Source organism: Aquarana catesbeiana, linkage group LG11 (genome assembly GCF_042186555.1).
Source record: "Aquarana catesbeiana isolate 2022-GZ linkage group LG11, ASM4218655v1, whole genome shotgun sequence".
Classification (NCBI taxonomy): Eukaryota; Metazoa; Chordata; class Amphibia; order Anura; family Ranidae; genus Aquarana; species Aquarana catesbeiana.
The window spans coordinates 206,458,666-206,484,823 of NC_133334.1; the positions used below are offsets into that span (position 1 = coordinate 206,458,666).

General features: G+C 47.3%; 1 protein-coding gene across 3 annotated transcripts in view; it reads left to right on the forward strand.

Moving 5' to 3' along the window:
- LOC141112391 (transmembrane protein 272-like) overlaps window positions 1-26,158 on the forward strand; it is a 170,219-nt gene that overhangs the window by 97,703 nt on the left and 46,358 nt on the right. For all 3 annotated transcript variants that reach the window (XM_073605192.1, XM_073605193.1, XM_073605191.1), the window contains one exon: window positions 1,853-1,902. In XM_073605192.1, coding sequence (XP_073461293.1) covers window positions 1,866-1,902 — 37 coding nt within the window. In that variant the 5' untranslated portion in view covers window positions 1,853-1,865. The remainder of the gene's footprint in view (window positions 1-1,852; window positions 1,903-26,158) is intronic.

A 26,158-nucleotide genomic window follows, 5' to 3' on the forward strand; every position in this document is an offset into this window, starting at 1 on the left:
GAGAGGCTTCCGTCGGGCCACTCTGCCATAAAGCCCCGACTGGTGGAAGGCTGCAGTGATGGTTGACTTTCTACAACTTTCTCCCATCTCCTGACTGCATCTCCGGAGCTCAGCGACAGTGATCTTTGGGTTCTTCTTTACCTCTCTCACCAAGGCTCTTCTCCCCCGATAGCTCAGTTTGGCCAGGCGGCCAGCTCTAGGAAGGGTTCTGGTCTTCCCAACGTCTTCCATTTAAGGATTATGGAGGCCACTGTGCTCTTAGGAACCTTAAGTGCAGCAGAAATTTTTTTGTAACCTTGGCCAGATCTGTGCCTTGCCACAATTCTGTCTCTGAGCTCTTCAGGCAGTTCCTTGACCTCATGATTCTCATTTGCTCTGACATGCACTGTGAGCTGTAAGGTATTATATAGACAGGTGTGTGGCTTTCCTAATCAAGTCCAATCAGTATAATCAAACACAGCTGGACTCAAATGAAGGTGTAGAACCATCTCAAGGATGATCAGAAGAAATGGACAGCACCTGAGTTAAATATATGAGTGTCACAGCAAAGGGTCTGAATACTTAGGACCATGCGATATTTCAGTTTTTCTTTTTTAATAAACCTGCAAAAATGTCAACAATTCTGTGTTTTTCTGTCAATATGGGGTGCTGTGTGTACATTAATGAGGAAAAAAATGAACTTAAATGATTTTAGCAAATGGCTGCAATATAACAACGAGTGAAAAATTTAAGGGGGTCTAAATACTTTCTGTCCCCACTGTATATGCATGGAGGTGCCATTCAAAATCAATGGCAGCCCCAGATGTTTTCACACAGCAGTGTTTTTTCACTGCGTGTGGTTGTGAATGTGTGTGAATGTGAGAATCGCTGCAATTCCCACACCCGAAGCCACACGCATAGGTGTGAGCCAAGCCTTATACCTCCTAAACCTGGAACAAAGCAGGCTGTAGCAAGGTAGGAAAGTGGTACCACATGGTGGTAGAATGACAAGTAGCAGGCAACAGGGTAGATGCATGCTGTTTCCCCTAGTGACAACAGTCTCTTTTCTCCCCAGATAATCTATCATTTCTTGTTCCATTCAAAAATGTTTTTTATATTCTATTAAAGCTAAGTGCATCAATACTATTTTCATTGAGAAGAGAGTGGAACCTGTTAGGCTGGGTTCACACTAGCTGCGGCAGCAGATCACAGCAGGGGGTCCGGTGTGTCCCTGTTCCTGTTCGCCTTTTTTTAGGTGCGAATCAGGTCCGAATTTTTGGCTGAATTCGCACCTGAAACAAACCAGAAGATGCACAGGACCCTTCTTCAATTCGGACCACAGCCACTACGGAGCTGTGTGAACTGGCTCCAAAAAGAGCCGGTCACAGTCTCCTAACATGCAAACTGAATGCGGGGAAACCCGCATCCAATTAGCATCAACGTGAACCCAGCCTTAAAATATAACTAAAGGTAAATCTTTTTCTATGTTTTTGCTACCTCTGCCCATGTTAGGGAGATACAACCCTTCTATTTGTCCTGTTTACCATTGTCATTGAAAGTGAAACTAAAAGAAACATTTTGAGTTGTCCCGGGAAGAGTAATAGATGGGAAATCTTCCAGTGAGGATACTAGCTCTGGTGACCTGGGGGCCCCAAGAGATCTCCTTTGAATTGCAGGGTTCCTGTTTTGGCTATGGGACAGGAAATGAAGGGAAATCTCACCAATCAGACACAGATGGAAAAAAAACTGACAGGTTATAACACTCCCTTACTTTATACAAAATGGAATAAAAAAAGTGTTTCCTATAGTCCTACTTTAAAGTATAACATACAGTATGACTATTTTATTTTATCATAAATATTATTTTTTTCAGAAACACTCATACTATGTCTGATTCTTCACCCAATAATAAAAGCTCCACAGGTAAGTAATTCTGACATATGAATTGATTTGTTAATAGAATCTGACAAACAGAAAACATTGCAGCACATCCTAGGGCAGTGACATATTTAGGGGGTGTAGTCCACACCATGTACTGGCAATCTGGGGGTGCCAGTCAGCCTCCTAACATTTGTTTTTTGTGTTTAACCATGTAGGGCACTGCAGTGCCTATGATACTAGAACTCCAGTGGTGCTTCTGCTCATCTGACAGCTGCAGTTGAGAGCCTACTCAACTCTGGTCACATGACACAGATGAGTGGCAGACTTCCCCTCTTTCTGAACTGCCACTGCATGTGGTAAGTTGGGGGAGCAGAACTCTGCTGAAGGGGGGTCTACACTAAGGGATTAGACTGGGAGGGGTTGTCTGTACTGAGGAGGTCTATACTAAGGGGTTAGGCTGGGTGAAGAAGTCTGTACTGGGTAAGGTCTGTACTGAGAGGAGTCAAGTAACAGAGGGGTCTGTAATGGTTATCTTTACTTGGGTTCTAGGATTGGAAGGGGGGGGGGTATACTGGAGGGTCTGTATTGAAGAGTTAAAGTGTTACTAAACCCAGGGCCCTGCATTCACTATATCTGGTCTCCCACAGTACACAGAACATTGAGATGCAATTATTTTAGTAAATATAAACTGCTAAATACTTTTTCTCATCAGCAGTATATAGCAGTCTTGTGATGTCTATCAGTACCTGGTTAAAGCTTGTAAGGACCCCTGACCCTCTGTCTGGACAGTGCTGATTGGCCCTGTGCTGATCACATGCACTCTCCCAAGAAAAAAAAATTCTCTAGCAATACACACCAAACTGAGCATGTGCAGCCTGTCTCAAGTAGTTCTGTCTTATCCGGATATGTTTTGGAAACAGCCTTTTTACACAATGCAGAGGATTAACCCCTTAGGTTCCACAGTGAGTATTACAAGCATGCTTTACTGCATATACAGACTGACTTTACTGTTGTGGGTTTAGTAACACTTTAAGCTGGGAGGAAGCATCTGTACTGAGGCATTAGGCTAGGAGAGAGGGTCTGCACTGGTGGGGTCTGTACTAAGGGGTTTGGCTGGGAGGGTGGGTCTGTGCTGGGGGGATGATCTGTACTGAGGAGTTAGGTTGCGAGGGTACTGGGGAGGGTCTGTACTGATGGGTTTTTATGGAGGGGTTAGGGTAGGAGGGAAGGTCTGTACTGCGGAAGGTCTGTACTGGGGGGTTAAGCTGGGAGAGAGCAACTGTACCCGGGGACCTGTACTGAGGGGTTAGGCTGAAAGAGAGAGTCTGTACTAGGGGTAATCTATACTGAGGGGCTAGGTTGCATGGGGGCATTCTTACTAGGTAGAATCTGTACTGGTAGGTTTGTATGGAGGAGTTAGACTAAGAGGGAGGGTCTGTACTGCAGAAGGTGTCATGAAGCATGAAATACTGAAGTATTTCTCCTTTGATTCTATTACACAGTGGGGGGATCTTCTGCCCTGTTTTAAGGCTAACCCCCTCCAGACAGCTCCATGGTCTGGAAGGAATGCATTGTTCTGTATTTGACTGTTTGTTTATGTACTTTAATTACCCCCTGGGGCTTCTCTGTGTCATTACACATAACAGTCCTCCTATTCAAGCTATCGGACCAATTCCTGCTGACCCTGTTTCAAGTCCTCATTTGCATGGCCAAGAGGACCTAATTGAAGACTAAAGTGTACTTTACAATTGACCAATAGGAAAGTGGTTGTTGGGGGCTGGGTGTTCAAACTGCTGTGTATAAAAGTGTGTTGTGTGCATCCAATAAAAGTGAGATTCCTGTTTGAACTTACATACAGCCTGCCTGGTGTTTGTTCTGAGCTATCACAACTGGATTCAAACGGCACATAACTATAGTTCTAATCCCGGAGCATCGGATGACCGAACAATCAGATGTTGCGATCTGCAATCTGATTCTATAGCTGCAGAGGAGTGTCAGGAGAGTGGAATCGAGGGAGCAGGGGCTCGTTACAGAAAGTCTATACTGGGGGTTCTGTACTGAGAGGTTAGGCTGGGAAAGAGGGACTGTACTGGGGATCTGTATTGCGGGGTTAGGCTGGGAGGGAGGATCTGTACTGGTGGGGTCTGTGCTGAGGGGATTGGCTGGGAGGGAGAGTCTGTACTGGGGGGGAATCTCTACTGAGGGGCTAAGTTAGGAGGGGGCATTTGTACTGAGGAGGGTCTGTATTGGTGGATGTGTATGTAGGGTTAGGCTAGGAGGGAACGTCTGTGTTGCGAAAGGTCTGTACTGGGGGCCAGGGGCGTTGCTAGGTGGCAAAAAAACAGGGGCTTCAGCCCAAAGTCCAAGCCCAGCACCGGGGGGGTGTGTTACCTACCTGACGCGCACTGACCCACACTGACCTTTACACTCACCTACCTGACATACACTGACCATTACACTCACCTACCTGACATACACTGACCATTACACTCACCTACCTGACATACACTGACCATTACACTCACCTACCTGAAATACACTGACCATTACACTAACCTACCTGACATACACTGGTCTAACTGACATACACTGACCTACCTGACATACACTGACCATTACACTCACCTACCTGAAATACACTGACCATTACACTTACCTACCTGACATACACTGGTCTAACTGACATACACTGACCTACCTGACATACACTGACCATTACACTTACCTACCTGACATACACTGACATACACTGACCCAAACTGACACACACTGACCTACCTGACCCACACTGACATACACTGACCCACAATGACATACACAGACCCACACTGACATGCTACACTGACTTACCTGACTTCAGGTGACGCGACCTCCTCCTCCTGCAGCTCAGCTGTAGTGTGCAGTGCGCCCATAAAGTAGACAGCAGGGCCGGGCACTCCAGGCAGCCAGAGCCATGACACACCAGAGGAGAGGAGACTCACACAGACCTACCTGACCCACACAGACCTACCTGACCCACACAGACCTACCTGACATACACTGACCTACCTGACATACACTGACCATTACTCTCACCTACCTGACATACACTGATCATTACACTCACCTACCTGACATACACTGACCATTACACTCACCTACCTGACATACACTCACCTACCTGACATACACTGACCATTACACTCACCTACCTGACATACACTAACCATTACACTCACCTACCTGACATACACTAGCCTACCTGACATACACTGGCCTACCTGACATACACTGACCATTACACTGACCTACCTGACATACACTGACCTACCTGACCTACACTGACATGATACACTGACCTACCTGACTTCAGGTTACATGACCTCCTCCTCCTGCAGCCCAACCGTAGTGTGTGGCGCACCCGTAGAGTAGACAGCAGGGCCAGGCACTCCAGGCAGCCAAAGCCATGACACACAAGAGGAGAGGAGACCCACACTGACCTACCTGACCCACACTGACATACATTGACCCACACTGACATACACGGACCCACACTGACATACACGGACCCACACTGACATACACGGACCCACACTGACATACACGGACCCACACTGACATACACGGACCCACACTGACATACACGGACCCACACTGACATACACGGACCCACACTGACATACACGGACCCACACTGACATACACAGACCCACACTGACATACACTGACATGATACACTGACCTACCTGACTTCAGGTGATGTGACCACCTCCTCCTGCAGTTCAGCCGTAGTGTGCAGGGCACCCATAGAGTAGACAGCAGGGCCAGGCACTCCAGGCAGCCAGAGCCATGACACACGAGAGGAGACCCACACTGTCCTACCTGACCCACACTGTCCTACCTGACCCACACTGACCTACCTGACCCACACTGACCTACCTGACCCACACTGACCTACCTGACCCACACTGACCCACACCGACCTACCTGACCCACATGACCGACCTGACTCATACTGACCTACCTGACCCATACTGACCTACCTGACCCACACTGACCTACTTGACATACACTGACCTACTTGACATACACTGACCTACCTGACCCACAATGACCTACCTGACATACACTAACCTACACTGACCTACCTGACTCACACTGACATACACTGACCCACACTGACACACACTGACCTACCCGACCCACACTGACATACACTGACCCACAATGACATGATAGACTGACCTACCTGACTTCAGGTGACGTGACCTCCTCCTCCTGCAGCTCAGCTGTAGTGTGCAGCGCGCCTGTAGAGTAGACAGCAGGGCCAGACACTCCAGGCAGCCAGAGCCATGACACACGAGAGGAGACCCACACTGTCCTACCTGACCCACACTGTCCTACCTGACCCACACTGATCTACCTGACCCACACTGACCCACACCGACCTACCTGACCCACATGACCTACCTGACCCATACTGACCTACCTGACCCACGCTGACCTACCTGACCCACACTGACTCATACTGACCTACCTGACTCATACTGACCTACCTGACCCACACTGACCTACCTGACATACACTGACCTACCTGACATACACTGACCTACCTGACATACACTGACCTACTTGATATACACTGACCTACCTGACATACACTGACCTACTTGACATACACTGACCTACCTGACCCACAATGACCTACCTGACATACACTAACCTACACTGACCTACCTGACTCACACTGACATACACTGACCCAAACTGACACACACTGACCTACCTGACCCACACTGACATACACTGACCCACAATGACATGATAGATTGACCTACCTGACTTCAGGTGACGTGACCTTCTCCTCCTGCAGCTCAGCTGTAGTGTGCGGCGCGCCCGTAGAGTAGACAGCAGGGCCAGACACTCCAGGCAGCCAGAGCCATGACACACGAGAGGAGACCCACACTGTCCTACCTGACCCACACTGATCTACCTGACCCACACTGACCTACCTGACCCACACTGACCCAGACCGACCTACCTGACCCACATGACCTACCTGACCCACACTGACCTACCTGACCCACACTGACCAATCTGACCCACACTGACCCATACTGACCTACCTGACCCATACTGACCTACCTGACCCATACTGACCTACCTGACTCACACTGACCTACCTGACATACACTGACCTACTTGACATACACTGACCTACCTGACCCACAATGACCTACCTGACATACACTAACCTACACTGACCTACCTGACTCACACTGACATACACTGACCCACACTGACACACACTGACCTACCTGACCCACACTGACATTCACTGACCCACAATGACATGATAGACTGACCTACCTGACTTCAGGTGATGTGACCTCCTCCTCTTGCAGCTCAGCCGTAGTGTGCGGCGCGCCCGTAGAGTAGACAGCAGGGCCAGGCACTCCAGGCAGCCAGAGCCATGACACACAAGAGGAGAGGAGAGCCGCCCGAGCGTCGAGGGAGGATCTTCTCACAGTGGTGTGGCGGCCACATTGTAATTCCCGCCTTCTGGGGCCTGCAGTGCCTATGATGGACGTCACACGTCCCTTGGTCCCTGTATTGGACCAGTGGGACGTCCATCATAGGCGCTGCAGGCTCCAGAAGGCGGGATCTGCTATGTCACTTGGCCGCGCTTGGGTTAGATTGGTCCCCGCTCGGCGGCGACTCTCAGGCTGATAATAGAACCGTGCTTGCCCGAGACCCAGGGCTTTTTGGAGATCCACTCCCCCCCTGCCGATGCCACTGACTGGGGGGGTCTGTTCAGAGGGGTTTTACTCGGAGGGAGGGTCTGTATTGGGGGGAATCTGTACTAGGGTTAAGTTAGAAGGGGGCACTTGTACTAGGGGAGGGTCTGTACTGATGGGTTTGCATGGGGGGTTAGGCTAGGAGGGAAGGTCTGTATTGCGGAAGGTCTGTACTGAGGGGTTTGGCTGGGGGAGAAGGTCTGTACTGCGGAACTGTACTGTGGGGTTAGGCTGGGAGAAGGCATCTGTAAATGTTCAAAAATCCCTGTCAACAGTTTTAGTAGTTTTTCTGAAATGAGCAGCAAATTAAAAAAGTGCACTAAATTAAAAAAGAATAACCTCCAGAACTAAACTGGAGGTAAGTAAGACCAACTCTAATACCAATTCTAAGCCCTACTTGTGATTGACAGCAGGCAGTGGGCAAATCCTATAAATTCCCATAGCCAATAAGAGGCTGTTTATTGGCTAAGTGTGACAGCTGCAGTGGCAGAGGCTTCCTATTAATTCACAAACTGAAACATAATAAACGCGGTTTACTATGCTTTACAGATGAATGAACACAGGATCGGTCACAGTGTTCATTTAGAAAAAGAAGGGGTGTAGATGCTAGAACTGATCCCCCTGCAGCGCAGCTGGAAGGAGGAAAAGGAGAAGCATGTAGTACTGCAGAGGTGGGAGGAACAATAGGATCTGTGTCTGTCATACAGCAGTACAGCTGGTCCTCCTTGTTAAAGGGGGCTGTCAGATTCCGATAAGCCCCCTCTTCCACACAACCACCGGCCAGGATTGTGGGGAAGAGGCAGCTTGCTCATCCGCCCTTTTCTGGCCTGGTATGGATTTTGGGGGACCCCACGCAGTTTTATTTAAAATTTTGGCGTGGGCCTGGTATGGGTTGAGGGGGGAACCCCGTGCTGTTTTTTTTTCTGAATTTTTCATTGCCGGCATTCTTTTGTTTACGTTTCAGCTCTCAGTAAGAAAGCCCAGAGTCATCGGTTGTTAAGGAAGTGGTGGCCAGCTTCCCGGCCCGCTCCTTAACAACCGGCTAATCTTCGCACAGAATTTGAATCGGTTGATCATTTTTCGATCGATCTGAATTCAAATTGTTATGATAAACTGGAATTCGGTCGAAAAATGAAACAAAATCAGTAATATAACAAATCTATCTGAGACTAAACAAAACAATTTTTTCCTTTTTGCACGTCTTTTTTTCAATACAGAGTACAAGGGGGCACTCTCTACCTTTGGAGGAAAAGAGATTTAACCTCCACATATAGAAAGCTTCTTCACAGTAATGCCTCGTACACACGGTCGGACTTTCCGACGTAAAATGTGCGATCAGAGCTTGTTGTCTTAAATTCCGACTGTGTGTAGGCTCCATCGGACAGTTTCCATCGGAATTTCCATCGCACAAAATTTGTGATCTGGTTCTCAAATTTTCCGACAACAAAATCCGTTCGCGCAAATTCCGCTCGTGTGTACACAATTCCGACGCACAAAGTGCCACACATGCTCGGAATCAAGCAGAAGAGCAGCACTGGCTATTGAACTTAATTTTTTTCGGCTTGTCATACGTGTTGTACGTCACCGCGTTCTTGACGTTCGGAATTTCCGACCAACTTTGTGTAACCGTGTGTATGCAAGGCAAGTATGAGCCAACATCCGTTGGAAAAATTTATGGATTTTGTTGTCGGAATGTCCGATCAATGTCCGATCGTGTGCATTAGAGCTGTGAAAATGTGGTATGTAGAAACTCCTTTTAGAATTAATTCTGGCCAGCTCAGTAGATTGTTTTAGAAAAGAACTGGATGTATTCCTAAATGCACAAAATATAACTGGATAGTAAGATTTCTAGGTAATAACACCAGGGCTAGTTGATCCAGGGAACATCTATTTGTCTCCAGGGGTCGGGAAGGATTTATTTACCCACCATTTGAGCAAATTGGATCATGCTTTATTGTTTTTTCTTTCCCTGGATCATCTGGATCATGGCCAGATCTAGAGGGGTGCTGGGGGGGGCTGCGCCCCCCCCAGATTTTATTTGTGCCCCCTTAAGCTCCATGACTTCCCCCCCTAAACTCCGAATGCCAGTAGTTGAGCTCCTTTCCCATCCCAGCACACATCTCCTCCTCCCCACACTACACACAGCTGAAATCACATTTCTTTACACACAGTCACAATCTACACAGTGTTTAGCTGGCTGCTGCAGCTACACTGCCCTTCTGACCAGGAAGTCTCATGCCGCGTACACACGGTCGGACTTTTCGTCTACAAAAGTCCAACGGACGCCGACGGACTAAAGCTGGCTGGTAATCCGATCGTGTGTGGGCTTCTCCGGACTTTCAGCAGACTTTTTCAGCCTCAAATCCGACGGACTTTAGATTTGAAACATGCTTCAAATCTTTACGTCGTAACTACGACGGACCCCGAAATCCGCTCGTCTGTGTGCTAGTCCGACGGACAAAAACCCATGCTAGGGCAGCTATTGGCTACTGGCTATGAACTTCCTTATTTTAGTCCGGTGTACGTCATCACGTACGAATCCGTCGGACTTTTGTGTGGTCGTGTGTAGGCAAGTCCGTTCGTTAGAAAGTCTGCTGCAAGTCCGCCGAAAGTCCGCAGGAAGTCTGTCGGACAGGCTGTCGGACTTTTGTAGACGAAAAGTCCGACCGTGTGTACGCGGCATCACAGAACTGCAACAAAGCAACCAACTACACACAGTGATTCCTATCCTCTGCCTCTCTAGCTATGGTCCCTGTCCTCCTCCCTGCCAACGATGACCCCATTCTCTGCCCTGCCAGTGGTGACCCCTGTCCTTGGCTCTGCTGACCCTAGTCATCTGCCCTGCTGATCCCCTGTACACTGCCCTGCTGCCCCCTGTATACTGCCCTAAAAACCAATAGCCCCTGTACACTGCCCTACCCTATCCTCTACCCTACCGATCCTCTGTACACTGCCCTGCTGACCTCCTATCCTCTGCCCCCCCCCCAAATTTTTTTACTGCATTCCACATTAGACAGGCTAAATGCGGCCCTGCTCTGAATCAACTGTGAGTATAGGATTGTGTATAAAGAGGTTTTCTATTTTTTATTCAAATGGATAAACTAGAGGGACTTGTGTCATTCTAACTATGTAACTATATTCAGCAGAATGTTTTTAAAACAATAACTGATTTTCTTGGATGCATTTTTGAAGCAATTGTATAGCAACCCTAGGACAAAGCAAAAGGGGTGCCTACACATGACGTGTGATTGTCTGTTCTGTGTCTTATGTGAGTGCATTACAAAATAACTAGTTCTTTTTTTTTTTTTTTTTGGTCTTTCTTATTATTTGTTTTTCTTGTGCCTGTCCCACCTTTTTTGCTTCTTCAGTTATTAACACATTATTATTTAAATAGATAAAACGCATTAAAGTCTAAGTTTACCTTTGTTTAACCACTTAAGGACTGAGCCTCTTTTTTAGATGTGTTGTTTACAAGTTAAAAACAGTTTTTTTTTGCTAGAAAATTACTTAGAACCCCCAAACATTATATATTTTTTTTCTAACACCCTAGAGAAAAAAATAGTGGTTGTTGCAATACTTTCTGTCACATCGTATTTGCACAGCGGTCTTACAAGAGCACTTTTTTTAATATTGTGAAAGATAATGTTACGCCGAGTAAACTGATACCCAATATGTCATGCTTCAAAATTGCGCCCGCTCGTGGAATGGCGACAAACTTTTATCCTTAAAAATCTCCATAGGCGACGTTTAACCACTTGAGCCCCGGACCATTATGCTGCCTAAGGACCAGAGGTCTTTTTCCAATTTGGCACTGCGTCGCTTTAACTGCTAATTGCGCGGTCATGTAATGCTGTACCCAAACGAAATTTGCGTCCTTTTCTTCCCACAAATAGAGCTTTCTTTTGATGGTATTTGATCACCTCTGCGGTTTTTATTTTTTGCGCTATAAACGTAAAAAGAACGAAAATTTTGAAAAAAAATGATATTTTCTACTTTTTGTTATAAAAAAAATCCAATAAACTAAATTTTAGTCATACATTTAGGCCAAAATGTATTCGGCCACATGTCTTTGGTAAAAAAAAATGTCAATAAGCGTATATTTATTGGTTTGCGCAAAAGTTATAGCGTCTACAAACTAGGGTACATTTTCTGTAATTTACACAGCTTTTAGTTTATGACAGCCTATGTCATTTCTTGAGGTGCTAAAATGGCAGGGCAGTACAAAACCCCCCCAAATGACCCCATTTTGGAAAGTAGACACCCCAAGGAAATTGCTGAGAGGCATGTTGAACCCATTGAATATTTATTTTTTTTGTCCCAAGTGATTGAATAATGACAAAAAAAAAAAAAAAATATTTATAAAAAGTTGTCACTAAATGATATATTGCTCACACAGAGGCATATTGAGTCCATGGAATATTTTATATTTTGACACAAGTTGCGGGAAAGTGACACTTTTTTTTTTTTTGCATAAAGTTGTCACTAAATGATATATTGCTCACACAGGCCATGGGCATATGTGGAATTGCACCCCAAAATACATTTAGCTGCTTCTCCTGAGTATGGGGATACCACATGTGTGGGACTTTTTGGGAGCCTAGCCGCGTACGGGACCCCGAAAACCAATCACCGCCTTCAGGATTTCTAAGGGTGAAAATTTTTGATTTCACTCTTTACTGCCTATCACAGTTTCGGAGGCCATGGAATGCCCAGGTGGCACAAAACCCCCCCAAATGACCCCATTTTGGAAAGTAGACACCCCAAGCTATTTGCTGAGAGGCATGGTGAGTATTTTGCAGCTCTCATTTGTTTTTGAAAATGAAGAAAGACAAGAAAAAACATTTTTTTTTTCTTTTTTCAATTTTCAAAACTTTGTGACAAAAAGTGAGGTCTGCAAAATACTCACTATACCTCTCAGCAAATAGCTTGGGGTGTCTACTTTCCAAAATGGGGTCATTTGGGGGGGGTTTTGTGCCACCTGGGCATTCCATGGCCTCCGAAACTGTGATAGGCAGTGAAGAGTGAAATCAAAAATTCACGCCCTTAGAAAGCCTGAAGGCGGTGCTTGGTTTTCGGGGTCCCGTACGCGGCTAGGCTCCCAAAAAGTCTCACACATGTGGTATCCCCGTACTCAGGAGAAGCAGCAGAATGTATTTTGGGGTGTAATTTCACATATTTCCATGGCATGTTTGAGCAATATATCATTTAGTGACAACTTTGTGCAAAAAAAAAAAAAAAAAAAAATTTGTCTCTTTCCCGCAACTTGTGTCGCAATATAAAATATTCCATGGACTCGACATGCCTCTCAGCAAATAGCTTGGGGTGTCTACTTTCCAAAATGGGGTCATTTGGGGGGGTTTTGAACTGTCCTGGCATTTTATGCACAACATTTAGAAGCTTATGTCACACATCACCCACTCTTCTAACCACTTGAAGACAAAGCCCTTTCTGACACTTATTGTTTACATGAAAAAGTTATTTTTTTTTGCAAAAAAATTACTTTGAACCCCCAAACATTATATATTTTTTTAAAGCAAATGCCCTACAGATTAAAATGGTGGGTGTTTCATTTTTTTTTTTTTCACACAGTATTTGCGCAGCGATTTTTCAAACGCATTTTTTGGGGAAAAAACACACTTTTTTAAATTTTAATGCACTAAAACACACTATATTGCCCAAATGTTTGATGAAATAAAAAAGATGATCTTAGGCCGAGTACATGGATACCAAACATGACATGCTTTAAAATTGCGCACAAACGTGCAGTGGCAACAAAATAAATACATTTTTAAAGCCTTTAAAAGCATTTACAGGTTACCACTTTAGATTTACAGAGGAGGTCTACTGCAAAAATTACTGCCCTCGATCTGGCCTTCGCGGTGATACCTCACATGCATGGTGCAATTGCTGTTTACGTTTGACGACAGACCTTAGCGCGAGAGCAGGGGGCGACAGGGGTGCTTTTTTTTTTTTTTTTTTTTCTTTATTATTTTTTTGCTTTTTTTATCTTATTTTTAAACTGTTCCTTTCATATTTTTTTTTTTTAATCATTTTTATTGTTATCTCGGGGAATGTAAATATCCCCTATGATAGCAATAGGTAGTGACAGGTACTCTTTTTTGAAAAAATTGGGGTCTATTAGACCCTAGATCTCTCCTCTGCCCTCAAAGCATCTGACCACACCAAGATCGGTGTGATAAAATGCTTCCCCAATTTCCCAATGGCGCTATTTACATCCGGCGAAATCTAAGTCATGAAATGCTCGTAGCTTCCGGTTTCTTAGGCCATAGAGATGTTTGGAGCCACTCTGGTCTCTGATCAGCTCTATGGTCAGCTGGCTGAATCATCGGCTGCATTCTCAGGTTCCTTGTTGAGACAGGAGAGCCAGAGAAAAACACGGAAGACGGTGGGGGGGGGGGGCATTCCCTCCCATGGCTTGTAAAAGCAGTCTAGAGGCTAATTAGCCGCTAGGATTGCTTTTACATGAAAACCGACCGCTGGCTGAAAAGAATGATACCAAGATGATACCTAAACCTGCAGGCATCATTCTGGTATAACCACTCGTCGTGAATGGTGTACCTGAAGACAAAAAAATGGTTAACAATATAGCACAGTAAACGGTAAAGTATAAAAAATTGCATACCTGAAAAGCAAACATGATAAAACAAAATAACAATAAAACATTGCAGAATAGAATACAGTAAAAAAGAGCAGAACAATAGAGAGAGAATAGAGAGAGAGAGAACAATAAAACGACAACTATTTTTTTTTATTATATATATTTTTTTTTTTTTTTACACTTTTTTTGTAACTAACTTTTATAACTGTAACCGGTTCCAGGTTCGGGTCTCTCAAAATGCGATGGCATCTTGGGAGACCCTGTGAAAGTGTGTCCTAGTCTGTGCAATGCTGTACCCTACGCTAATACTCAACTAGTGAATGGTAGCGTTCAAAACATTCACCAATGCAAAGACCAGGATTGTCAGGACAGGAGGGACAATAATAGCGGGTGTCACGCCTATATCTGCACTTGCTGCAGACACGACATCTTTTTTTGGGGGGTTCGCTGGGTAGGGGTACTCGGGAGGACATAAAGAAAATGCCTCTCATGCAGCCGACTGCATTTGGTTGGGGATGTGAATGGGGGAAGTACGGGCGCTGCAGAAGCGGTGGGTTCCCAATTAGGATTGGCGAATGCAGCAGGAAGGGCACTATGGGCACGACGGGCCTGTGTTTGTCTTCTTGGTGGCAGCGGGACACTACTTGTGCTTGCCACCTCACCAGCTTGAACTGCACTTATGGGACTCGCCACGTCACCAAGTGTTACTGCAGTGCTGCTTTGACTACGACCGGGGTGTACTACGCCGCTGGTGCTTGCCAGTTCCCCAAAACGCTACCAAAAAAACTGTTAGCGATCGCAGGGATCAGGCCTGACTCTGCGAACGCTGCAGTTATGCGTTGTGTTTTTGTAAGTGACAGTGATCGATCGATACTGCACTTGGGTGGGCTGGGCCGAGGGGCAAAATGCAGGTGCTAGCAGGTATCTGGGCTGATCCCGCTAACACTGCGTTTTTGGGAACCCTAAACTGCTGGGGACGCTAGTATAGATCTGATCGGATCAGATATTGATCCGTTCAGATACTGTACCACTAAGGGAGGTGTATGCTGCGTGCGTGGGTGTTAGCGGTACTGGCGCTAACCTGACGCTGCCTGGGGCCGGTGCTTGCCAGTTCACCAAAATACTACCAAAAAAACTGTTAGTGATCGCAGGGATCAGGCCTGACTCTGCGAATGCTGCAGTTATGCGTTTAGAGTTTTGTAAGTGACAGTGATCGATCGATACTGTACTTGGGTGGGCTGGGCGGAGGCGCAAAACGCAGGTGATAGCGGGTATCTGGGCTGATCCCGCTAACACTGCGTTTTTGGGAACCCTAAACTGCTGGGGACGCTAGTATAGATCTGATCGGATCAGATATTGATCCGATCAGATACTATACCACTAAGGGAGTCGCATGCTGCGTGCGTGGGTGTTAGCGGTACTGGCGCTAATCTGACGCTGCCTGGGGCGACGCATATCACCGCCGGGCGATTAGGGGGCTAAACCTTTATTCGGTAATAAACGGCGGGTGCCCTGACACTATAAAAAATAAACAAACTAACCAGCGTCAACCGTAACGGTTATACGGTGATCAGTGGTGAAAGGGTTAACTAGGGGGCAATCAAGGGGTTAAAACATTTATCAGATAGTATATGGGGGTCCCTGACGCTATAAAATGCTGACGGTGAACCTAAATATTTACCTCCCTAACTAGCGTCACCAGCGACACTAATACAGCGATCAGAAAAATGATCGCTTAGCGACACTGGTGACGGGGGGTGATCAAGGGGTTAAACCTTTATTAGGGGGGGTTAGGGGGGTACCCTAGACCTACAGTGGGGTAACAGTAACTGTGCTAACACTGTAACTGTCACAAACTGACACCTAGCAGTAATCAGAAAAAAAAAAAAAAAACTGCTGGTGTCAGTTTGTGACGGGGGGGGGGGGGGGGGTGATTGGGGGGCGATCGGGGGGGGGATCGGGGTGTTTGTATGCCTGGCATGTTCTACTGTGTGTGTGTGTGTGTGTGTGTTGGTGCACTCACATACCTGTCTTCTCTCCTCGGGCCGGAACGGAAACTACCGAGCCGAGGAGAGATGACATCACTTCCTTTGCTGCTGTTTAGCATACAGCAGCAAAGGAGTGTTCCCATTGGCCGGCGGCGATCGCGAGGGGGGGGCCACGAACGGATGGCCTCCCCCTCCACTCCGATCGCTGGGGAACAAAACGGGACCGCCTCGGGCACCGGGGGGGGGGTCCGATCGGACCCCCCACCCGCGGGAGGCAAATCACGTACATGTACGTGATTTTGCCTGCCCGTGCCGCCTTGCCGACGTACATCGGCGTGAGGCGGTCCTTAAGTGGTTAAAAAATTCTACAGGTTGCATGTTTTGAGTTACAGAGGAGGTCTATGGCTACAATCATTGCTCTTGCTATACCGATCATGGCGATACCTCACAAGTGTGGTTTGAACACCGTTTTCAAATGCGGGCACTACTCACGTATGCGTTCGCTTCTGCACACGAGCTCGGCGTGCGTTTAAAAAAAAAAAAATGTTCTTATTTATTTTACCTTTTTATTTTTACAGTGTTTTTTAAAAAAAAAAAAATGGTTTCACTTTTATTCCTAGTACAAGGAATGTAAACATCCCTTGTAATAGAAAAAAAGCATGACAGGACCTCTTAAATATGAGATCTGGGGTCAAAAAGACCTCAGATCTCATATTTACATTAAAATGCATTAAAAAAAAAATAAAAAATAAAAAATTGTCATGTAAAAAAAGAATAAAAAAAAAGGGCCCTTTAAGAGCTATGGGCGGAAGTGACGTTTTGACATCACTTTCGCCCTGCAGTGTCTTGGAGACGGGTGGGGACCATCTTCCCCTCACTCGTCTTCATGCCAAGGAAGGCACAGCATCCGATCGCCTCCGCCGCTGCCAACGCCTCCGGTAAGCTGTGGTGGAGGGCACCAGAGCGCAGCGGGAGGGGGACCCTCTCCCACCGCCGATAAAAGTGATCTTGCAGCGAATCTGTCGCAGAGACCACTTTTATCTTGAAGCGGACTGCTGGCTGAACACGAGGATACTGGGGTTATGGCAGCTAGCTGCTGCCATAACAACAATATCCCCCGTCAAAATCAGGGCGTATATTGGCGTGTGGTGGTCCAGAAGTGGTTAAAAAACAATAAACGCACAAGTTTTGCATTTGTTGTAATTTTTTTTAAATGTGCATTTTTCTCAAGAGCCTGCAAAGCATTCTACCCAAGATCGGTGGAGACATTTGCACCCAAGATCTCCTGCAGACATTTCCTGCAGCTTTACTTCTGTATGGGCTGTCAGTTTCAGAGCTGTAGGAAGTGTCAATGGACTACGAGGGTGTTGATCAGTGCACTCGGAGTTCATTGAAAACTCCAAGCTGTTTAATATGGTGGCAGATGGGATATATAGTTAATTTATTCACAGATTGCTGTAAATGAATGATGTGGCTGTGTGAGAAGAGACCCACTTAGCCACGTAGATTTTAAATCCGCAGCTGTGGAGGAGAGGAATTCCTGCCCACTATCACAAGAGGAGAACTCTGGGGGTGGGTGGGTGGGGGGGGGGGGGTTGTAGCAACATATTATATGTTACACCCTAAATATAGGTGTAACATGTTGCTAAAGGTGAACATGGCCTTTAAACTGATTTTCAATATTTGTATGACCGCCTTCTTTGGGTGTGAATTTTCTTAAAGATAAGGTCACGCTTGACAGTTACATGAGTCTCTGTCATTATGGTGGCTGCATTCCAGACATTGCGTTTATTATTGAAAAGCAATTGTGGAATTTAATGTAGTATTTAAAGTAACTTTGCAATGGACTAAGGCAGCCCATACATTAGTCATTTTTTTTCATTCAACCAATAGGTTGAATAAAAAAAAAAATTTCCCCGTTCCCCCATCCACGTTGCTACCCCTGAAGGAGCTGCTTGCTAATTTGGGTTCTCTGATCTGTGCCTCGACTTCAAGAACAACTTCAACGACTTCAAGGGCAACCACTTATAGTAACAAAAGTGTAGATACCTTTAACTCAGCTGTGAATTAATATTGGGAAATAGACACAAGATCGTTTAGTGTTAAATTAACTCAATGTATTGGTATGGGTTACAATAAAGGGTGGTTTGAGCATAAATGAACACACTGAAAGTAGGTTCAAACACATTTTGCTAGACAGTATAATAACTATGCCAAAGTAACTTAGAATAGAGTTCCGTACCACTAGACTGGAAAAAACTCATGTATCAGCAAAGTCAGCAATAAACAGTACATAAAAGCATTAACTGCAATGTGAATAATTGTGCTATAACTGGTCGAGTGTGCATTCTAGGAGAATGGCTAGGATATGGTGCAATGTCCCCTGAGAGGTCCCTCTTAACATAGGCAATAGGTGAAAGTTTCTGTGTAGCCTCTGTAAAGGGACAGTCTTTAGCCCTAACTATTCAGCTGAGTAGCATTGAGGCTAATCTGTACTATTGGTGCACATAAGAATATTCCCAGTCAAGCCTGCAGGCAGTAATAAGGCTATTAGATGTCTGTTACTAATGGGCTTAGTCTCTCTTGCAGGAGATAGTAAATCCCCACAGAAGCAGCTCACTAGTCCCAGTAATATTATAGCTCACCATCTGGTCACACAAAGAGATTAGTCCACTCTCTTTTCTGCACCCAGGTAACTCTGGCTGTCAGCACACTTGGACTCAGCACTCTGAATTCTTCTAAAGTTATTGTTATGCAGCAGTAGTGGTTCACACTGGGCAGCTATGTGCACTCTCCGGGCTCCTTCATGGCAAGAGGAAGCTGTATCCTGTACAGCCTGAGAAGATGCTCTTTCCTCTCCTCCTGGCAATCTCTCTCTGGGATATGCAGTTCATAAGCTCTTGATTACAGTTGAGTCTCTCTCCTCTGGACTACAGTTCCCAAAGTGCAGTGCTGACTAACTATCTATTGAACTCTTCTTCATGAGCTGCTTGCTCCTCTTGCAGCCGGTGTTTCTCTCACCTTCTTAGCCAAGCACTTGGCTACAATGATGTTTTTGGTTTTTGCCAATACCACTTGAAGACCAGGCCTTTTCTGACACTTTTTGTTTACATGTAAAAATAAGCTACTAGAAAATGACTTAGGACCCCCACACATTATATATATTGTTTTGCAATTTTTTTTATGTCGCGCGATATTTGCACAGCGGTTTTTAGAATGCCGTTTTTTTGAAAAAAATAAGCTTATTTCACATAAAAACAATATAATACCCAATTTTGGTAAAATAAACAAGATAATGTTACGCCGAGTAAATAGATATCTAACATATCATGCTTTAAAATTGTGCACGCTTGCGGAATGGTGCCAAATGACAGTATTAAAGGGGTTGTAAAGGTATACATTTTTTCACCTTAATGCATTCTATGCATTAAGGTGAAAAAACTTTTGATAATACCGCCGCCCCCAGCCCCCCCGTTTTACTTACCTGACACCTCGAAACTCGGCCGCTCGCTCCCGACCTCCATTCCGCCACTCAGCCTGGTCGCTGATTGGCTATAGTGGATGGATTAAAAGCTGTCAATCACATCCAATGACGCGGTGCGCCGGGGGTGGGGCCGAGTGATACAGCGAGCGGCTATAGCCGCCGGCTGTATCACGGGAGCGCCCCCACAATAACTAACCACCATGCGAGGGAGCTCGCATGAGGTGGTTAGTTATTGCGGGGAGGAGCTGAGACAGCCGCCGAGGGACCCCAGAAGAGCAGGTTCGGGGCCACTCTGTGCAGAACGAGCTGCACAGTGAAGGTAAGTATAACATGTTTGTTGTTTTTTTTTTTTTTTTTTTAATTTACCGTTACAACCCCTTTAATAATCTCCATAGGCTTCTCTTTAAAAGCCTTTACAGGTTACCAGTGGAAAGTTAAAGAGGAGGTCTGGTGTTAGAACTTTTTCTCTCACACTGACGTTCAAACGTTCACATGTGTGGTTCGATCGCCGTTTACGTATGCCTGCGGGACCAGCGCGTGCATTCGCATCACTTTTATTGGTGTCACAAGGAATGTAAACTTAATTGGTGACAGCAATAGGCAGTGACAGGTATTCGTTATGGAGAGATCTGGGGTCTAATAGACCCCAGATGTCTTCTCTGCCCTTAAAAGCATCCAATCGCACCAAGATCGGTGTAATCAAATGCTTTTAAGATTTAAAAATGGTGCTGTTTACATCCAGGGAAACTGGAAATTACAGTACTCGTCGCTTCTGGATTCTTATACCAGAGAGCTCATCGGAGACCTTCTGGTCCTCCAATGGGTCTATGGTAAGTCGGCTTCAGTTCCGGGTTCTCCGGTGGGACGAAGTTTCCGGAGAGGCACCAGCGAAAGAGGGGGGGAGAGTGGGGGGGCGGGGCACAACACATAGCACTGTCTATAAAAGCAATCCAGTGGCTAATTAACCACTCGGATGGTTTTTACATAAAAGCTGATCATCTCCTGTAAAAAACAATAGCGGGATGCCTGTAGCTGCAGGTACCACCATTGTAACTACCAGTTAATCTACCATAACTGGCATTCCACCGGGGAACCATACCTTAGATGGGTCCCAAGAATCTATTCACAGCAGGTTGTTTTAAAATGCCTCCAAAGACCCAACCGCCACAGCGCAAAGTGTGAAACCTCACACATTTGTGCCCCACCAAAAACGCAATGCCCTCTGTACCCAATCTTGCAAACCCAGGGGCCACAGATCGCTGCCCACCGCATTCAGATGAACCCCGTCACTGCGGAGATGCCGCCATGTATCCACCTCCAGTTCCTGGTGCCGTACTACGAAATCGCTGTTTTGTGCTATTATCCTCCCAACCTCCTTAACTTTTACTCTGGCCCTGTTCAATTTTGCCATAGACCTGGCAAAACGCCAAGTTGTGTGACCTACCATGTCAGACCAAACCACCACAGTATGAGGAAAGGCCAACTGCAGCTGGAGCACATCAAACTTGACGTCTCAGATGAGGTGTCGGCTGGACCAGACCCCCAGATCATTACCTTGAGCGTGCAAGACCAGAATGTCGGGGGCCTACCCCACCTTGAGACCCTATGTACCTCCGGGACCACCCTGCTCCATAACAACCCCTGGAATTTCTATCCACCTAATGCTAGCCTTGGACCTGGGGAAGCCTAGCTGACGTCCATTAGGCTGGACATCAGCTCTCTTGGCCCCCCAATGAACAAAGGAGTGTCCCAAAATCCACACGATGCACCTGCCGATATGTTTCACGACCGCGTTATCCAATCCCCACCGGGCAGCCTCAGCGGCCTCCCCAATGCGGAAAGAATGAGAAGAATAGCTACTTGCCTCCAGACCGGCAGCCGTGAGACAGCGCCGGGGAACAGACACAAACTGAAAATTAGACAAAAGCCAAACCATCCAAATAAATAAGAAAGGAACCAGTTACTATGGGGCGAAGCTGTAAGTACTCCACCACCGCGTAAACCCAGAATAACAAAACTTTGAAACTGGATGGAGACACCGCAGTTGTCTGCATAAACAAGGATTGTAGGATGTCAAAAGTGATAAGGCCGGCAGCCTTCCGGCCTCCGAGCACCCTTTCGATAACCTCTCAGGGCCTGTTTTACCAGAAAATCTTTGGTAAGATCGGGGATGCCCCACAATTTGAACAGGAAGGCCAGGCTGGCCAACTTCCGTTTCATAGCAGAAATGGACACGCCGGCAGCGAAACACAGACAAACAAAATAAATTACAAGATGTCTGACCTCAGAACTGACCATGTCAACCCCCACCCGCTGTAGCAGCTCCCCCCATTCCCTCTAGACCTTAGTGTAGAAAGACCATGTCGACTCACTCAAGGAGCTTTGAATCAAACCGGAGGCGATTCCAACTCAATTTGCCACAGCAGAAGAGGACAAGGGATTCCATGTTGCTCCGCGCCAGGTGCCAACTCCTGGAACCTGTCCAACTGAAAGCGAGAGAGGGCACCAGCCAACGTATTTTCCACTCCTGGAATATGCACAGCATACAGAAACACATTTTGCTGAAGACAACACAAAACCAGATATTGCAAAAGACGTATAACCGGGGGGGGGGGACCCAGACAGAGAGTTAATGACGTGCACCACACCCCGGTTGTCACAGTGGAGACATACCTTTTTGTTATGAAACGATTCCCCCCAAAGTGATATGGCGACCATGACCGCAAAAAAAGTTCCAGAAGCACTGAATTCTTTAAGAATCCCGCCTCCCGCCATTTGGCAGGCCAGCGCTCAGCACTCCACGACCCCTAAGAATGCTCCATAGCCCGTAGAACCAGTGGTATCCGTGAAAAGCTCAAGATCATAGTTGCTGACCGGCCCCTCTGTCCAGATAGACCGGCCATTGAAAGTACCCAAAAATTCGTGCCACACCAGCAGGTCGGCCCTATGCTCCCTATTCAGCCGAACAAAATGCCTGGGCGAACTGACCCCAGCAGTAGCGGCCAATAGACGTCGACAAAAAAAATCTGCCCATCGGCATGATACAGCATGCAGAATTAAGCTTACCGAGGAGCGACTGTAGCTCTCGGAGCTGAATCTTGTGTTTGCCAGTGGCCAAACAAACTTAACTTCATCCTTAAGAGCACAAAACTTGTCGTCAGGCAGATGACACTCCATTGCCTGGGAATTAATCTCTATACCCAGGAACTTGATAGATGACGTGGGGCCCTCTGTTTTGTGCGCCGCGAGAGGTATACCAAAAGGCTCCGTGAGGTGCTGAACCATAGCCAGCAAAATACCACATAAATTCGAAGAGGGAGGGCCAACACACAGAAAGTCATCCAAGTAATGAATCACTGAATTGACCCCCGCCACATCCCGAACTACTCATTCGAGAAAAGAGCTAAAGGTCTCGAAAAAGGCACAAGTGATGGAGCAGCCCATAGACAGGCAGCGATCCACATAAATGGCGCCCAACCATCTACAACCCAAAAGATGAAAGCTGCGCGGGTGAACTGGTAGCAACTGAAAAGCCGACGATGTCAGTTTTAGCCATAAGGGCACCCTGGCCATAGTGCCCTACCCAAAAAAAATTGGCATCAAACGAGGTATAAGACACCACACACACCTCAGGGTCAATAGCATCATTAACTGACACGCCCTTTGGAAAGAAAATATGGTGTATAAGGCGAAACTTATTGGGCTCCTTCTTTGGAACGACACCCAAAGGAGAGACCACCAAATTACCCAAGGAGATGAGTAAAAGGGCCATTAACACCTCCTTAGCGGGTTTTTCGGAAACCACTTCAAAAGAGCCGACCGCAAGCTGCGGGGGGGATCTGAGAAAGGGAGCAAGGGATCAAAAAAGCCCTCCGTGAAACCCGCCTGCAACAACCGAGCTGCAGACCGATCCGGATATCTACTTAGAAAGTGTCAGGGCTGGGCTCAGCCCTTCCTTCTCAAAGCTGGCCACTCAGCTGTCGACGAATTGTCAGCTCCTTTCTCTCCACAGTGACCGTCCAGCCCAGATGATCTCTGCCTTCGCCCTGGTCACATCTCTAGAGACGCTCTCTTGTGTTCCTGTTAAAGACTTGCTTGGCTGACATTCTTTCTGGCTCCAGATCTTGCTTGCTGTTCTACTACGCTCATCTCTGGCTCCCTGACGTTTTGGCTTGTCATACTATCCGTTCTGGTTCCTGAACTCTGGCTATGTTTTAACTATGTTTACTCTTTTTACCTTTTTATTACTATTATTATTAAACAAGTGTAATTTAACTGTACTTCTGTCTCAGTCTGATTCATGGTTTCTGACAGAAAGGGGGACATCCTGTGCACCCTAACCGTGGTCCTGCCTTTTTCCCACAGTATCGCTGGGACGGGCCCTGCTGGCCTTTAAACAACGGTGAGCCCCCCCGCAGTGAGAGCATTCGTGTTTGTATCGGCAGCTGGTGCTGAATATACAAGAACCCTTTTTGAACTGCCAACACTTGCGGTTTGCGGCCGGTTGTCCGAGGGCGGTCGGACTCCCGACCCCCGCTGGAAAAAATGAAGTAAAGGCCCGTGGAGAGGACATACGTTTCATCCATAAACTGATGTCCTTATGATCTCAGCATAACGATGGCCATATCGCCTTACGTTGACGAAACTGTTCGTCATACCTCAGCCAAGCCGCACCCCTATAAACCCTCTGGGCCTCGCTAATGGAATCCAGATAACAAAAAAGAAGGGGAACAATTCTCAGGGGATTTCTCTCCGATAACGTTTGCAAAGATGGCGAAGGCCTGGAGCCAATTGCTAAACGTCCACTGAATCAGACGATAACAACGCTTTTCTTCATCCTCCTTCTTGGACTCTTCCGGTTTTACCCAATCCAAGTTAAACTTTTCAAGGGACAACAACGTGAAGATCCCCCCGCCAAATTTTTTCCCGCATCTCAGATTTGAGGTGCACACCCAAAGGACCTTCAAAACAGACATACACCTCGCATTTGGCCAAATCGGCCAAGCGAACAGGGTTTGTATTTTTACTAGCTTTCCTCGGGGGGTTCGCAGAGGCAAAGACACTCGTCCCCGGAGCCGCCGTATCCCCCGACGTCACTCTAGCCACCTGACCAGGCATAGGCACAGAAATTGCTGGAACCGGCCGGACCGCCCCCAGCGAGTCCGGAACCCAAGCCGTCACCGGCGCAGAGCTCGCAGACGAACCCGCATCAAAGCGTTGCACCAAAGAACGCAGCCTGACCTAAAGGTCATGGATGGCTGTGGAATCTCCCGTCATGGCGGGCCCTGGGCCCGCCGGCCATGGGTGGGGGAGGGGGAGAGGCCATGCCCACTAGAGAGGTAGGGATACCAGAACCAGCCCCGCCCCAGGCCCTGCCCACCCCTAACACATGACACAGGGGACACAGAAAGCTGCAAAGAAGAGACAACATTAAAAATGGACTTACCAGGCCATCCCAGGACCGGATCCTACACCCGCCGTTCCGGAATCCACCGTTGACGACCTCAGTATAGCGACCCCATCTTTCTCAATGGACAGCTGCCCCTCAGAGCGCGAGGAATCCTGGCGATCATCCGGATTTAGGACTGGTGAAGATACGCCGCACTCCTGCGCCTCTGCCCTTCAGGACTGGCGTGCCCAGCCCTTGCTGTGTGGCTCCTCTTCATCCCCCTGATGCCCTGCTGCTCTGACCTGTACTGGAGCTCCGTTGATCCCATCCAGATCTGGGGGTGAGGGGGTCTCCGGCTGCTCTGCCTGACTGGCCGTGACCCTTAAGGTGACTCCTCCCACGCTGAGCCACCACTCCTGTTGCGACCCCCTGGGAGGCGGCTGCATGCTCACGATTTTTCCACCTAGCCAGAACTGGGGACGGCGCAGGGCTGTGTCCCCCTCCTTCAGAGCTCCGCCCCAACAGGGATTCCTCGCAGCGCCTGCACCGGAGCTAGCCAGAGGAGGCTGAGCCGGCTGGGCTGGAGGGTCCGAGTCCGGGCTCCCTGAGTGGTGCTGAGCTTGTGGGGAATGCGAAGGGCTAAAACAGTCTGGGGGCGTGCCCGTCGAGCGCATTGCACCTGTGTACTGGCCGAAGCTGTGGCAGATGTCCCTAGCATGGCTGTGATCTGACCCTGCAGCCAATCGATCCCTATCGAATCCACCATAGAGCAGAGCTGCTTTGCTAGATGCCGGGAGTCTGCCATGAGAGAGCCGCAGAAGAATGCTTCTCCTCCTCGTGTCCTCACCCCGGATGTCCGGTTCCACTTGTCTCCCCACACTCCTAGCTTTGCAGTCCCTCCCCCACGCTGGCTGCCCAATCCCCTGAAGCCCCAAGTTGCCTGGCAAAATATTAACCCTGACTTGCCTGGCTTCCCTGTGCTCCTGTTCATGTTCCTATGCTCCTGTTCCCCACGCGCTTCTTTTTTTTTCTTTGGGCTAT